At 36.7% G+C, this 17,302-nt stretch overlaps 1 protein-coding gene across 1 annotated transcript in view; it reads left to right on the forward strand.

The window, feature by feature from the left end:
• Positions 1-17,302, forward strand: part of TBC1D5 (TBC1 domain family member 5) — a 490,954-nt gene that overhangs the window by 411,495 nt on the left and 62,157 nt on the right. Inside the window, exon 18 of the mRNA XM_054595215.1 lies at positions 3,628-3,713. Coding sequence (XP_054451190.1) covers positions 3,628-3,713 — 86 coding nt within the window. The remainder of the gene's footprint in view (positions 1-3,627; positions 3,714-17,302) is intronic.

The raw sequence follows: 17,302 nt of genomic DNA on the forward strand, positions 1-17,302 counted from the left end.
GGCAATTTCAGCATTCTTCTTATATTACCATAAAATAAAATGCTGAATACGAAGCTTTAAGGGCTCCACCAGCTTGTTAACAGAGAACTGAATGGTACTTGGGAAGTTAACCAGCTGCAATCTTGTAGACTTATTTCAAGTCCATCAGGGTTGGTCTAGGAAAGGCAAGGTAAACTGGATGTGTGATTTCAGCATCTTCACGTTTGGTTAACATAGACTTCCCAGGTCATGGGACATAATTGGTATTCCTCTGTACACAGGCCAGTGTGAGTTAAGATATAATTACCATTTTGCTATCTTTCTATCAAAGAAAAATTCACCAAAACAAAAGCTTTTTTTTAATGTACATTGGGTTGGAAAAGCTTGTAATAGTTGAAATCACGACTTGAAAATGGGTTTAAATTAAGCACCGATTGTTCCAATCTAAGCAAAGGCATAATGTTAAAGTTATAGATATCACATGTTCTGCACAATGAGAAATTACACCTGTTACTCAGTCTGGTCTTTCTTACATACAAAGCTTCACATATGTAAAATTCTAGTGGTTCCTATATTTTAGAGGGAATTCCAAATCTTTAAAAATTAAAAGTCAGAACTGTTATATTTTTACGAAACTTAATTAATTAAGTAATTTTTGTGATCCTGGCTGGTATGGTTCAGTTGGTTGGAGAGTCACAGGTTTGATTCCTGGTCAGGGTACATGCCTAAATTGCAGGTTCATTTCCTGATGGGGAGTGTATGCAAGGCAACCAATCTCTCCCTTCCTCCCTTTCCCTCTCCCTCTAAAATCAAAAAGCATGTCCTCGGGTGAGAATAAAAAAAATTAAAATTTTATTTGGAAAATATTCTTTAAAGTAAGAAAAACAAGGTTCTCTTTACTTTTAAAATATTTCAGTTGCATAACGTTAAAATTCTTCTCATTTAATCTCATTCTCCTAAGGATGCCATTGTTATTTTGGTATATAGAGAAGATATTGTCCCAAATTTTGTTCACTTTTTACCTTATTTAGAAGAGATTAAACTAATTTAATTAAAATAGAAGAATTATGGTATATTGAAGGACTGTAAGTTCTGAATGTTAGTGTATAAAAGTATTTGTACCCTTTTTATTCATATAAAATATAGATGAAAATCGATATATTGATTTTTATAGCCAGCCACATATTAATTAACATTTATGCCAGATATTTAGTTCTGTTCTGTCCATTACAAGCCACAAGCCACATGTACAATTGAGCACTCAAAGTGCAACTAGTCCCAAATGAAATATGCTAGTCATTTAAAATATATACTGGATTTCAAAGATTTTTGTACAAAGGAAAGAGTGTGAAATATCAGCTCAATAATTTTTATATTGATTACATGTTAAAATGACAATATTTTGGCTATTCTGAATTAAATAAATGCGCTATTACATTTAATTTCACTAGTTTCTTTTTTGCTTTTCTAATGTGGTTGCTAGGAAAAACTTAAATTACATATGAAGCTTGCATTCATGACCCACCTTGTATTTCTATTGGACAATACCAGCGTAGACCTTCTATGTCTACTTACCTTATGTTTTAGTAATAGCGTCATCATCTCAGACAGAAAACCCTATTGAATAACTTTTAACTAGAATCTCTGATTTTATTTTCTTACATTTCAAATGCTGTTTTTCAACATTTTCTTTTGATTCTTTTTTTTTTTTTTTTTTTTTAGTCCCAGTATAGTGGTACTTTAAAGTGCCTCTTCCGTTGATACTAGTAAGTCTCTCAGGAATTTAAATAGGCCTCAGTGAAAGCAATACTTGAGCCTCATTCACATATTCAAGTTAGATCATTATTCCTAATAATGGCTTTAAGTGCTTAGATAGATCAGCACTTTGGTCTTGAATTGCTTGTCATTTCTTTATAAAGATGTTTCAAGAAATTGCTCCATGCAGCCCCCTCTTTCATTGTTTTCTAGAAAAAGTAACATAGTCCTTTATTAGTTTGGTGGAAGTCAGAGAAGAAAAGTCTTTTTTTATATTAACAAAACACAAAATGTATTTCCAGGTACTGAGAATAAAGAACAAAATTAGTCATGAGAGATGATCCTGTGAAAGTTAATTTTTAAAATAAACCATGAATGCACTGACTGTCCGCTAGTGGCTTTAACCTCTATTTTATTTTCCCACTATACTGAGTCCAGGTTGTCATCAGCTACCACAAGGAAACCTATCTAATTCCTCGAGAGAGAAAAGTTGCTCTGTTAGACTTAATAGTATGGTAGTCATGGAAGCATCAGTTATCTTCATCAAGGCAATTCAGATTTGATTATTTTAGAACTGTGTGTTGAATACCAAACCAGTGGAGTAGTAGCTGGAGCTAAATCAAGGGATTGTCATTTTTGTTAGATGATTAGGGCTGACTTGGAAGAGATATGAAAGGGTTGAGCTGTGTAAATATCCTCTTTTCAGCAGGAAAAGAAAAGGTCCATCATGGCCATTAAGATGCAGCTTGTTAGCTTGATGAATTTCAAACTATTTAACCTTAGCAATTATATACCCCCGCCTGCATGCAAGTGTATCCGTGCCTTAGGACTGTGTCTCCAAGGATTGTTATCAAAACATATTGGTAATTTTCTGTTAAGATAAAATGCAGCCTTTCTGTGTCTAAAAGGATCTCTTAAAGGACAGGGCATGTTCTGGTTCAGAGTAATAATCTTGTGCTCGGGTGAACGTCGGAACACACTTATTTATAAGTTTTTTGAATTTTTATATAAAAGTAGATATACTTTAACATTTAAATGATGCTTTATTAACATGTTACATTTTTATAAACTAGATTACTTTTTTTCCCTATGAGGAACTTAATACATTTAAGTAAATAGACACATTACACTAATAGCAACATATTTAAACATACCTGATCTATAATTCAAGGACATTTCTGCAGTGTTTATAAATAATATTAAATATCAGAAAGGACCATGTATTACTCCTTTTATGAAAATGTGCTTTTTGGTCAATTTACTTTTGTATTGTGATGGTACCCTGCTAATATTTTCACTACTTGGGCGCTTATTAAACTCATATATAAGAATAGATGACATAGAAATTGCTAACTTGAAAAGAGTTGCTGAATTCTTGAAATAATTTATTCACTTTAGGAGAAGACTCGGTGTGCCATCTAGTGGACATGTTTAGCATTCTTTGTATGGGAAACAACATTTCTCTTACTCTTCCTCCAAAATGCAGCGCTCTTGACACTTTGTATCTCCTGTCCATTAGCATAGATGGTGCTCCCATTAAATCTCATAACTTTTCAATTCTGTTGTGATTTTATCTTATTGTATTTTGAAAAGTTATATTGAAAGTGACCAAAATCATCAAAAATAAATCTAATGATAGGACTAAATCTATATGCACTATAAGACAAGTAAAAGAAAAAGAAAAAGCTATTAAAACAATTTCAGTCTTTAGTCAGGACTGAGATCAGTTACAAAACTTCAACAATAAAAGCAAAACCCAAGCACACTAATTATTAAACTTCTTTATTTTGTGTATTTTTTCTGAAAGAATATAAAACCAATCATTTTGTCCTTTTATATGTTAATGTATAATATAAATAGCTTTATACATTTCAATTTATTCTTTTTTTATAGAAAAATCCAAGACCAGTGACTTATCAATTCCATCCCAATTTAGATTATTACAAAGCACGGGGAGCAGACCTCATGGATAAAAGCCGGTAAGTCTCCTTTCTCTGATGAAAACTGTAAGTCACAACAATATTCTCAGAGATCATCAGGAAATACTGTATATTTGCTGAAAATAATTTTCTAGTTTTTAGCATATAAAAGGTTAATGAATGTTATGAATCTTTGTTAAATAACTTATTCAAGTTTTTTATCCAAGTTTTTTTAAAGGCATAAGAAAATGATATACACAGATGTCAGTGGTGAGATGAAAAATTAAATAAATATGAGTGCCTTTACAATTTGCAGTCAGGCAACTTTGTTTCTAACACTAATAAACCTAAATAAAGTGTGCCTACTTGTGTAATCTCTTTCTAGATCCTTGCTGTTGATTGAAAAGAGGCAGTTGTATAATATATTTTTAAATTATTTCAGTAACAAAATTAAAATTGATTTTCCCAACCGTCTTTAGAACTACACAATAAGCTTATAAATGCATCTTGTGTGTGCATTTGTGATTGCATACATAGAAATTTTAAGGGTCACTGTAGGAATTAAAAAACATTAAAATCCTACTTTTAAAAGAAATTAACATTGGCATAAAGGGTTGATGAACAGTTTCGTTCTTTCATAACACTCTACTCAGATGTCTCAAGAGTTAACTTGTCAAACCAGAACCATCTCAAATTAGAATGTAATTTCAAAGTTTACTCTAGGAGCCTAAAATGTTAGCAATGATAAATGCTGCCAAGTTGTCCGCATTTTCTTCCTTAAGCATTTTGCCTTTGCGCTAGCTTTTTTTCAGTAGGAGTTCAACAACTCGAATATACATTTATGGCACACACATACGCAACGTGTGCTGCTCTTGCTGGGGGAGCACAAGGACGACAGAATTCCGGCCTCACAGAAACTCAGAGTCTAAGGGATGAGATGGTTGTAAGAAGGTGGCTAAATTTAAACTTGTATTTTTTTTTTCTATTAAAAACAAAGAGAGACAAGAGTGTTATTTTTAAAAACCACAACTAACGAGGATAGAGAATATTTAACTTGGATTGAAAAAGACAAAAACTTTGCAGTAAGATTTCTAATACATGTACTTACGATTTTAAGCTAACTTTCCCAAACCCCAACTTTTGTGATGTTGTCCTTCTCCCACCCAGTGCCAAAAATCAAATAAACATATTAATACAGTGTTTAGAATTGTTAAGTATTAACAGTAAACTTGTATTTTGAACTGTTTTAGTGTAGTGGTATTTTTAAATTACCCATCTTTGATTGAAATCTGCCTCATATTTTGAGGTACAGTGTAATTATGAGACCAGTTTTATAGCCCATAAGGCTTCTCTGAAGCTCTTTTCTGACGTCCATTTCATCTGATTCTTGTTTCACAAATAAAAGGCTATTTATTATTCCCTCTAGTCACTTTGTTGACTTTATTTAACACATTTTTGATGAGTGCCAGACTCCCATTGTGCTAGGCATTGGAGATGCGCAATGAACAATGAACAAAAATCCCTGCCTTCAGGGATCTTACGGTCTAGTCACTTGAATTTACTCCCTGTTATGTCAAGTATTTCATTTTGTTTTATTTAAAAGAACAAGATATTTTAGGTACTTTCTTTATACAAAATCCTTCTAGCTAAATACTCTGGTTTCTCTTCAGATCGTATAACTCTTCTACCTTTTACAAAATCTTCCCAACTGGAGTCCCTTCCTACATACTCTGGTTTCTCTTCAGATCGTATAACTCTTCTACCTTTTACAAAATCTTCCCAACTGGAGTCCCTTCCTCTCTTCCCTTTCATCTCTCCCTGCCCCAGATTAGGTTTCACACAACAGCCAAAGAACTCTCAATTTACAGCAGATTACATTACACCTCCCACTTAACCCCCATCCTCAAAGGCTTCCTGTTACTACCGATCCAGTCTTCTTCCGCCCTGCTCTCCGCGACCTTATCTCCTTCTGCTCTCCCCTTTTCTTCACTCCCCTGCTGCACTTTGCTTGGGACCTGTGCACTTAACTCTCCCCTCTTGCTGCGGCATCCCTCCCGTCATCCTCCTTGGCCTCTTCATGACTCAGGGCCCAACCCCAACAGTCAGGTCTGGAGAGCCACTCTGAACCTCCCCGTTGTGTTGTGTTCTCCTCCCCTACTCTCTCTCTCTCTGCCCCTTTGCCCAATCTTGTTTTCCTCATAGCATTCATTACTAATTGGTTATATTCTTCATTTGTGTACATATCACCTGTCTCCCTAACTTCCGCACTAAAACCTAAGCCCGTGTCTTTCTTACTACTTCATGGCACCAAGGGCGATGCCTGGCATTGGCAAGGTGCTTAACAAACACTTGTTGTACGTATAGCTGTACTCTCTATTTACATTTTTCAACATCTTTTTTTTTCAAGAAAGGAAATGGACTGTCCCCTTCCTGTTCTCCCCTTCATGTTATATCTTTCTTTTATTTAGCTTTTTGTCCCTGAATTTCTCTTCCGAAAAATGTTGGTTTTGTTTTATGTATTTCCTTGTAAGCACATTGAAATCCGTATATAAAGCATATTATTTTGACAATCGAAAGGAAGGTTTTCCATCATCTTTTTTGTAATTTCAAGGTTTAAAATTGAAATTGAACTAAATGAAATGTACTGTGTGAAGAAGACGTCACAGACCAGTGAGCAAGGGAAGAGTTAATAAATGGTGCTGGGAAAGTTGATAAATCTTTTAAAAGGTATATCAACTTATAACCTGACCACATACTAAAATAAATTCCAGATGAACCAAAGTACACTCAAACTAGCAAACACACAAATAAAATACAAATGTCTATGTAACCTCTAGTTGTTACAAGGCTTTTTAACCTTAAAAGTAATGGAAGAAGCCACAAAGGCAATGGCATGGGGATTTTACTGTACAACTATTTCTAAGTAGATATGTCAGAGGTAAAATAAACTGAATCAAACACAAACAGAAAATTGGGGAAATGTTTGTATTGCAAGTAACAGACATAATATAGTATCATTAGTGTAGACGGGATTTTGCAGTTCAGTGAGAAACACAAGATCCCGTCTCAGCGGCCGTCCCACCCCATTACATGCTTTGTCAGATCCGGCCTGAAGAGGCTGAAACACCCTCTAGTCTTCTTTTCTCTGCACTCCTGCCTTCAAGGATCTCACCCCAGGTCCATGGCTTTCAGTGCCACTTACGACTGAAGGCTTTTGTGTATATCTCACTTTGACCGCTTCCCTTAAACTCTAGACTCATATATCCTACTACTTACTCAGTTACTCCTCTTGGATGTCCTATATGCATCTCATATTTAGTGGGGGGTTTTTTTTTAAGAAAAAAAACCAAAACTCTTGATTCTGCCTCCACAAACCTCTTACTCCTGAAGTGTTTCTCCATCACAGTAAATAGCAGAACCCTCAGTTGATCAAGTCTTAGAATTGTCCTTGACTCCTCTTTTTCTCTCACATCACACATCAAGTCTGTCAGCATCTCCTCTTCAAAATACGTCCTGACACAAGTCGCTCTTCTCTGTACATACTGCTAATACCAAGTCACCACATCGTTGCTCATCTTACTATACCTTAAGTCTCCTAACTCATCTCCCTGTATTTCCTCTCCTCCGCCTTTCCACACAGCAGCCCCATTAATGAAAGTCAGATCATAATACTCCACTGCTCAAGCCCTTCAATGACTTCCCAGAACATTTGGGATAAAATCCAAAGCCTTTTCAGTGGCCTGCAAGGCAGGCTGTAATGACTCAGCCTCCTGCTAGCTCTCCAGCCCCATTTGCTCCCATCACTCTTCCCTGTTGTTCATTGGCTTCTAGCCACACTGGCCTGCTTACTATTCCTCAAGCACACAGACATGTTCCTGCTTCAGGAGCTTCGAGCTTGCTTGCTCCTATGCTTGGATTCTCCACCAAGAATCCACATGGCACATGTACTATTCAGTCTCTATTCAAATGTCACCTCTTCATAAAGCCTCTCTTTGACTACTCTATCTAAAATAATGGACCCCTTTCCTCAGTCCCTTTGCTTTGCTTTCTTACTTTTTTAAAAAGATTGTATTTATTTATTTTTCAGGGAGGGGGAAAAAGAGGGAGAAAGAGAGGAACAGAAATATCAGTGAGCAAGAGAAACATCAATTGGGTTGCCTCACACATGCCCCCAACTGGGGACCTGTCCCGCAACCCAGGCATGTGCCCTGACTGGGAATTGAACCAGCGACCTTTCAGGTCTCAGGTCAGTGCTCAATCCACTGAGCCACACCAGCCAGGACACTTTCTTATTGTTTTTGTTTTGTATTTTTTATAGCACAAAATGGTGTTTTTACCTTTAAAAAAATTATTTTTGTTTTTTTATCATGTTTCTTACACTAAAATGTAAACTCTACATGTTTGTCTTATTAACCGTTACACCCCCGGCACCTAAAATAGCGCCTAGAATATAGTAGGCACTCGATGAAAAAAAAGAATTACAAACAGCAAATAAACATTTAAAAGGCTGTTCAGACTCACAATAATGCAAATTAAATTACCAATAAAGTACCATTTTCACCTTTTAAATTAACAAATTAAAAATAGATGAGCCAGAAATGATTAAATCCTAGAGATCTACTGTACAGAAATATTTAATAACACCATATTATATACTTAAAAATTCCCTAAGAGGGTAGCTCTTATTTTAAGTGTTATCACAAAAAAAATAAAATAAAAAAAAGAGCATGGCAGGAAACTCTGGCTGTAATGGATATGTTGATGGTATTGATGGTGGTGATAGTTTCGCAGATGTCAAATGAACCTCAATAAATTGGTTTTGAATGAATGAATGAATGAATGAATGAATGAGCTAGCACTGGTGAAGGTGCACAGATACCCTTAGTCACCAATTGATCGAGTATAATAGGAGGCCTACTTGATAATCTTGCCCAAAAATCTTTCCACTGTAGCCCTTATTCCCTGGAAGTTTATCAGGGGCCCTTCAGCCATAATTAACCTGGCAACTACTTTCTTTGCTGTTTAGAGTCTATTAAAAAGTTAGTATACTGGGGCTGTCATTGAACAGCAAGATGGGGAGTGGGAATGGTCCAGAGGGGATACCGATATTGTGGGGGGACCTCGCACAGTGATCTATAAATACAGGATAGACAAGAGACAGGCAGACCTGGGAAGCAGGGACCTAATACCTGCTCCATCCCGGGCGATGGACTTCTGTGGGTGTTGCTTACCCAAATAAGGGACGAGGATGCAAAGATGACATGTGATCTCATGGATAAAAATATCTCTAGAAATCAAGAAGCCTAATTTCTCTGCTTTACCATGGATTGCTATAATTAAGTCTTTAAAAGCAAATGCCTAGGTATTTTAGTGGTAGATTTTCCATTGCGTGTGTGGGTAATATTTGCTGTGCTCTGATTTTACTTACTTGCAAATTTCTTTTTAAAAATGGGAATTGACATTTTGTTATTCATTCAACTTTAGAGCTCAGAACCACAATTTAACACTCAAATCTTGTTCTAATTTTGTCCTTAAATAACCAGAAATTGCTGCTATAAAAAAATAACTACATCTAATTTGTGACCAGTCTTCAGAAAGACCCATCTAATTTATTTGGGAATTTGTGACTACTAAAATGCCCAATTGAGTACTTATGGAACAGAATTTCATAGTTTTTAAATACTGCAATTTCATATTAAGAGTAGAATCACATACCTTCTTTATTCCAGAACATTTGTGGATTTTCTCTTTCGAAAGTGACGCACACAGTTACTCACAATGTGTAATTCTTTGTGCTCAGCAAAGAGGATGAAGTCATGGCACCTTAGCTGTCAGCAGTGCCTCAAGAGCATGTGTCACTTTCTCTAGTGGTGCCTTTTTACGGGCTCCACGGCAGTTGGTCTTTTGACTTGCTTAAGCAATTTGTATCACCTGAGTCAGGTTCTGTCATTTGGTTAAATTAAGCTTTGATAGAGATGGAAGAACCGAGCTTAGTTCCTGATCTCTGCCCTCAGCAGGTCAGCGGTAACAGTCTCTGCGCTGACATTTCCAGCTTTCCTCTGCTCCATGTCAGAGCCTAGTTTAAACAGCTTAGCTGGTATCATTGACAAGAGATTCCAGAATTACAACTCTAGCAGGTAGGCAGCCCTCTGCAGAAGGCCCCTTGTCAGGGCCTCTGCACGGAATCTAAAAGAAAGCGAGGCTCCAGGGAAAGGAGATTCTAACAAAGAGGGTTCCCTGGGCTCTGAGGGTGCATCTTACATTCCTCAGCTGAGTCCCATGTGGCAAAGGACTGGCGGTGTTCAGTTTATTCTTAACCCAGGGATGCCTGGTGGCTAGTAATTCTCCCTCTGTCTTTGGGATCAGGATCTGCCTCAGCTTAGGAGGGCTCCTGTCAGGACCTGGCCTAACAAGATTGTCCGGGGAAAGTGGGGGATCCCAGGAAGGCCAAGGATCCTTCCCACAATTGTAATCTTATACTAGATTATGAGTTTCATTGCTGTTTCTTCAGTTCCTGGCACAGAGAACAAATTCAAATATCATGAAATAAATCTGTGTTTTTAGCCTCAGATGTAGAATAACATATTAATGTCAGAGTCTAGGCCTTAGAGTCTTCATAGTCCCGGGACCTAGCACAGTCATGGCACTATTTATAGTATTCAGTGAATACGCAGTTTAATGACTGAATAAATAAGAGTAGTTTTGAATATCAAAAAGGCATCATAAAATTTTCCTGGACAATTTTTATTTTATATGGTCTGATCATTTTATGTGGCCAAAAAGATTTTTGAATTAAGCTTTATTATATTTACTCACATAATGACTGCCTTTTTTTAGAAGTATTTTATTACTAAAATATGGTAAAGAAATAAAATGCGAATAATATTCCCAAAGCCACGAAGCCAAGAAATCCATGGTTATCCGTCTTAGCAGTTAATGAGGTAATCAGAATTTCAAAGGACACTGATTTTTATGAAATGTAATTTTGTAATATCTTTGTGGTCAAGTAACTTAAGAGTTTATACTATAAACACATCTATGTCTGGAGCATTCTTTCTCTTGTATTAATTCTTAACTAATAAGGTAAAATGGTAACACTATCTCCTATTTAGTCCAGAGTAAAGACATCTTCCTCCTTTTTAAAAAATGTATGTGTAATTTGTACACAATACACATATCTTAAGGGTTAGGTCTAATGAGTTTCGACAGTGCGTGCACCCATGTAACCACCATCCAAAAAAATGTATCTGGAGTGACTGTTTCCCCCACTGACAGTTCCCTCGTGTCCCATTGCAGTCCATTCCAGCCCTTCATCCTGACGGAACCACTTTCTGATTTCTTTTACCATATACTAGTTTTGCCTTTTCTTGAGCTTCACATAAATGAAACCACACGCTATGCACTCTTCCATGTCTAGCTTTTTTGTTTTTACTCAGCATAATGTTTTTATAATTCAACCACGTTGTTGAATATCCATGTTGTGGTATATACCATGTATCACTAGTTACTCCTTTTAGATTGTTTAGTTGTATGCCATTATGTGAACATACCACCGGTTGTTTATCTGTTTCCTTGCTGATAGATACTGGGTTATTTCCAGATTTGGGGTATTATAAATAAGGCTGCTTTGAACATTCTTGTACAGATGTGTTGATGTAGTTGTTACTGTTCTTTGTCTTTCTCTTGAGTAAACACTTAAAAATTAAATTGCCCTATCCAATAGATGTATGCTTAACTTCATAAGAAACTACCAAACTGTTTTAAAAAGTACTTACACCTTTTCCCACTCCCACCTGGAATATATGGGGGTTCTAATTGCTCTACATCCTTACCACCATTTGTTATTGTCAGTGTTTTGATTTTCTCCATTCTAGTTAGAATGAGCCTGGCGTCTCATTGTAGTTTGATCTTCATTCTCCTGATGATTAATGATGTTGAGCATATTGGTGATTTGCATATCTTTTTGTGAATGTCTGTTCAAGTATTTTGCCTATTTTTAATGGTTTGTCTCTTTAATCTTGATTTGTAGGAATTTTTTATATATTCTGGATAGAAGTCTTTGTCACATATATGTACCGCAAATATTACTCCCCTGGGTGTGACTTGCCTATTCATTTTCTTAATGATGTCTTTTGATGAGCAAAAAGTTTTTTATTTCAATGAAGTTCATTTTATCAGCTTTTTTCTTTGATGTTTAGTGCATTTTGTTTCCTGTCTAGGAAGTATCTACCTATCCTTAGTCTCCATTGTTGAGGGTTCCAAAGACCACCCTCAGCTTCAATGATTCTCTGTCACTCACAGAACACAAAAAAAGCTGTTATATTCATAGTTACAGTATATTATGGCAAATACAGATCAAAGTCATGGAAGGAAAAAGGTTGGAGTCTAGGAGAAACCAGGTACAAGTTTCCAGTTGTCCTCTCCAGCTAACTGTGGAGATATACAGTGATCCTCAAAGTAAAGGAGAAGAGGGCAAAATTACCCAACAGGTGGGCATCTCTGCATTATATCCTCTTCCATTCTGATGTGTTCCCCTAGGCCAGAGAATCCCTACCCTCTGAAGACTGCTGTTGTGAACCACAGTCACTGATGGGAGAGAGTCATACACTGGCTCAGAAAATAAACTAGTTGAAAACTACCACTGTAGAAATAGAAACTTCAGTATTTCTTTTTATAGCTGTGTCTCAGAGAGTTTATCCAATGGTTTTATATACCATGATTAATGCATAATTGCATATTATTTGTTATGTTAGTAACCACTGTTATAAATTGTGTTCAGACCCAATCAGGGGAGCCCCGCCGTCTAGCTCGATCCACTCACTCGTCAGAGCCCAGCCTTTTCACCCCTAAGAAGCACTACCCCTTTTGCTTCACCTCACATTGACAAAAACGTACCCGCCACATGCAAAATAATAATAGTCTATTTCACTTGAAAGTCAGACTCCTAAGGAATAAGTAATAGCAAGCCAATTTTCATTATTTAATTTTAATAAAAACCTATAAAATCTAGAGGTCCTTGAGATGTGGTGTGAGTTCATTTTCTAAGATAACAGAAACCTCACAATATGACAAAAAGGTTAAAGTTAGATATAAATGTCTTTCATTGAAGCAAATTTGATACACTCTACTTCAAAGTTAAAGAATTAAAGAAAGGTTGGAAAATCCATTTTATAGAACTCGAAGCCTTCATCTTACAGAATTTATAAGTAGAAATAGATCATGAATGTTAGCTCAGATGTTTGAATCATCTTGAAAAGTACTATATTACAACCTCAACAACTCTTAAATTTTCAATTAAAAGACTGATGTCTATAAGTATGAAAGAAATAAGTATGAACCAGCATCCATTCAGGGTAGGTCAATCTCATAGACTTTAGAAAAATAAAGGAATGTGAAGAGAATATTGTTTCTATCCAAAAACCAAGGTCACATATTTATTTTATATGTCTATATCCATTTACTTTTCCAACTACCCTTTTTACTACCGAAAATAATTTTAAAAGAAGTTATGTGTTTTTATGATAGAATCCGTATAGATAGTTCGAGGTGAGAAAGTGATAGAAAGGAAAGGGAAAAGAGAAGAAAGGTCTCAGGAGAAGGATGAACACTTCTCCATCCGAGGAGGAAGGAGGGGCAAAAAGGACAGAATGGAAACTGAGAGCAGAAAGAAGATGGCAGGGCAAGCAGGCACTAGCACCTGGAGATGGGGTCGAGCCAGCCTCCCTCTAAAGCCTAGACTGGCGTCCAGGCCTCGTATGTGGTCCCATCTTCCAAGCGGTACACTGAACGTGAGGGTAGGAAGCCATCTGACACAGCAGACGACACCCTCTCAGGGAGGGAACGGGATTTTCCTGTAACCCCGCCTCTCACCTGTGCCAGGACCAGAAAGCCTGTGTCTGGAGACGATTTCGCAGTCTCTGCTAAGCAAAGGAGCAATTCCTATTTTAAACAGAGCCTGTCAGTTTCTTTAGAAAGGATTTCCTATGTCATGGTTTTTAACTGTCTTCTGGTCTGTTTTGTAACTTATGCAACTCATCTCCTTTTTTTAGAGCCATGCAAAAAAGGACTGCTTTTCCTGCAGGCAGTTCTCAGCACAGTGGAGGACTGCTCCCCAGCTTTTTCAGCTGTTCCTCTTCCGGCATAATTTTCATACCTCCCCTCCGTTCCACTCCACTTTATAAGCACAGATCTCAATTCTCTGCCTGAAATTAATATCACCAAGAACTGTCTCTCATAGTTGTGCAGTTATCGTCCGCAATGTAGGCACTCATCTAGTGCTTTTAGTCACAATGATATTTAAGGATAGTAACAATTAAAGGATAATATGTATTTACTTTATGCGGGTAGTATATTTACTTTTGAAGGTCAATGCCATGGGGTACAGAATTCAAGTGGGTGGTGTTTTCTCTCAGCACTTTACATGTTTACTCCATGCTCTTCTTGCTTGCAAGGTTTACTGAGACCTCGGATGTGATTCTTATCTTTACTTCTCTATAGGTAAGGTGTTTTTTCCCCCTCTGGCTTCTTTTAGTTTTAGGGGGTGTTTTCCCCTTTATCTGTGATTTTCTGTAGTTTAAAAATGATAAGACTAAGTGTAGTGATTCTGGTATTTATCCTGCCTGGTGTTTTCTGAGCTTCCTGGATCTGTGGTTTGGTGCCTGACATTAATTTGGGGAAATCCTTCATCATTTTTGTTTCATGCATTTCTCCTGTTCCTTTCTCTTCTCCTTCTGTTATTGCCATTATGTATATGTTACACCTTTTATAGTTGCCCCACAGTTCCTGGATATTCTGTTCTAGTTTCTCTTTTTCTCTTTCTCTGTTGCTTTTCAGTTTGAGGAGTTTCTGTTGAAATATCCTCAACCTCAGAGATCCTTTCCCCAGCTGTGTCCAGTCTGCTAATAAGCCCACCAATGACATTCTTCATTTGTTTCAGTCTTTTCATCTTTATCCTTTCTTTTTTCTCCCTTAGAATTTACTTCTCTCTGCATAAATTTTTCATCTGTTCATACCTGCTGTCTATTCATTAGATCCCTTAGCATTTTAATCATAGTTGTTTTAAATTTCTAGCCTGATGATTCCAACATCCCTACTATATCTGAGTCCAAGTCTGATGCTTGCCCTGTCTCTTCAAACTCTGTATTTTGCTTTTTTGGTATGTCTTGCACTTTTTGTTGTAGCTGGGTATGATATAGTAGGTAAAAGGAACTAACTGCTGTAGGTAGGCCTTTGGAGATGCAGTGACAGGGCCTGGGAGGAGAGGAAGCCTCCTGTGGTCCTCTGGGTTGGCCGGTGTTGCAGCGAGGCCACGCCTCTGGGCTGCGACCTGCACGCACAGCTCTCAGCCACGGTCCCCAGCTTAGTTGGTGCCACAACTTGTGTATCAGGAGAAGAAAGGTTGTGGAGAATTTTTACAGAAGTGGTAATGTGGTGATGTGTCCTAGGACGATTTTAGAAGTTGAATTAAAACGCTCATCACTGTGGCAATGAAGAGGGCATTGGAGACCCTAGAAGCCCTTTCAGTAGAATGTGGGCTAAAAAGCTGAGCCACAAGACACCGAGTAGTTAGAGGGTAGGAAGAGGCAGCAAGAGTTTCAGAGAGTTTTTTTTTTTTAGAATTTAAGAAACTGAACAAAAGGGGCCCAACAGTAAAGCCAGGCTGGGTTCTGGTACAGGTGTTTTGAAGGATTCATGGATTTTCAGAGAAGTGCCCATTTGCTACTGATTCAAGCTGCTAAATGAAGTTATGCCCAAAGTTAAGTTGTTGGCACAATTTCAAAACAATCTCTCCTAGATGGTACTATTTACTTAATAGTAACATGTAATAGAAAATAGTAATGAAAATCTTTGATTATACAGAACGTGTTACTCATTAGATTTGTGACCTAATGTCTTAATTGCAAAATCCTCTTACTGTTTATTTCAACACTATTTACACATTATACTCCACCTTTGATCCAGTTCTATCCTCACTACCCATCAGATTTCTGATAACTGCATTAATTGTTATTAATGTAGCACACGTGACTTAATAGTATAAATCACAGATAATAATAATTGTTGCAAATTGTTTAGTATTTCTTGTGAAGAATGCTGCTATTGAAGTTTAAGATCTATATTAGCTAAGTTGGCCTAAAAATTGTCATGCCTTAAAAACAAACTACAGACAGCATGCTTTTCCTAGAAGTAACATAATTTACAATTGTTTATATCTGAAAATAAGTAGAGTTATCATTGATAGTTGTTTTGAAAAGAATATATTCTTCTAGAAGCTATGGGTAGGGGATGAGGGGGAAATTGGTTAAAAACAAAAAATGTTCAAAAAAGGAAAACAGTACTCATTCCCTGTTAAGAGCTATTCAAATGAAAAATTGCTCGGCATGAGCTTGATCTATATGTTTTTTGTGGTTATTAGTAGTAATGAAGATGCATTAACCGTATTCTCTTGATAATGCTCCAGCAGTTTCTTAGTACTTTTATCAGCATATAAATTTTACAACTGGCAATATGGGAATTTGACTAGTACATTTTTGTTTATAAAAAAGGGTAACAACATTATAACTTCTTCATATCTATGAATTATGAATCTTGACTTGCAAAGAAGCAAAACTAAACTGCAGTAGAACTTCAGTATCATGAGAGCTCTTCCTTCTGCTGCCTCACAGGAAATGGGAGCGCCTGCAGGCTGCTGAGCGCAATGCAGTGCCAGGGGTGAATGCCTGCTTGCTCCGGGATTTACGAGTTCTTTTCTTTTTATTCATTCTTTTTCTCAATAAACATGTATTCTGTGCCTTCTCTGTCGGTAAGCTACAATGTCTGTAAATTGAGAATGCTCTCCTTCGTAAAGGAACAACTGAAAACGAAGAAATGGTGTGTAATCACCATATATATATATGTGTGTGTATATATACACATATATATGTATCTGCTAGGAAACACTATTTTTAAATAATTTTTCAAAGGACATTAAATAGCTCAGTTCTTTAAAGATTAAACTTGATGCAAACGAACCTTTTGATAAATGATTTTTCACATTTCATTGAGTTATAAATGAATGAATCTTTCTTTTATAAAGCTGAATTCCAGGTTTTAAATTTGATTTGTCCTATATCCAAAGCAATATATTGCTCCAATACCTAGCCTGTAATATCAGCTCGTACCATTAGAGAAAACTTCATGGAAGGAAGAAGGATAGCGTTCTTTCCTTTTATTATACAACTACGGATCAGTTTGGCTCTAGAGCTGTGTGTACTAATGCCAAGGGCACAGCTGTCATGGGAAAGGTGGGAGAATTACTAGGTAAGTGCTGCCAGGTAGAGCTGAAGAAAGGAAACGATGGTAAAATTCAAGCTAACGGAAATCAAGAAAACGAATCCCTCAGACCTGATTTTCAGCTTCCCTCTTTAATGAAGGAAAAGCAAAAAAAGGAGAAAAGAAGCTTCTGTTAATTATTTGGGCAATTAAAGTACAGACTTCAGTGTTGTCATGGAGTTGAACTATCTCCTACAACTAAAATAATTTATACTCATAATTGGTCTTCAAGAAGATACTAGCTCTGAAATACTTGAAGATCATGAGTCATTTGGGAAGTCATCATTCATTTAACCAATGTTTACCTGGTGTCCTCTGTTTGCCAGCTGTAGCACAGA

This window comes from Pteronotus mesoamericanus, unplaced genomic scaffold (genome assembly GCF_021234165.1).
Source record: "Pteronotus mesoamericanus isolate MK-2021 breed Mesoamerican mustached bat unplaced genomic scaffold, CSHL_Meso_final scaffold_54, whole genome shotgun sequence".
Classification (NCBI taxonomy): domain Eukaryota; kingdom Metazoa; phylum Chordata; class Mammalia; order Chiroptera; family Mormoopidae; genus Pteronotus; species Pteronotus mesoamericanus.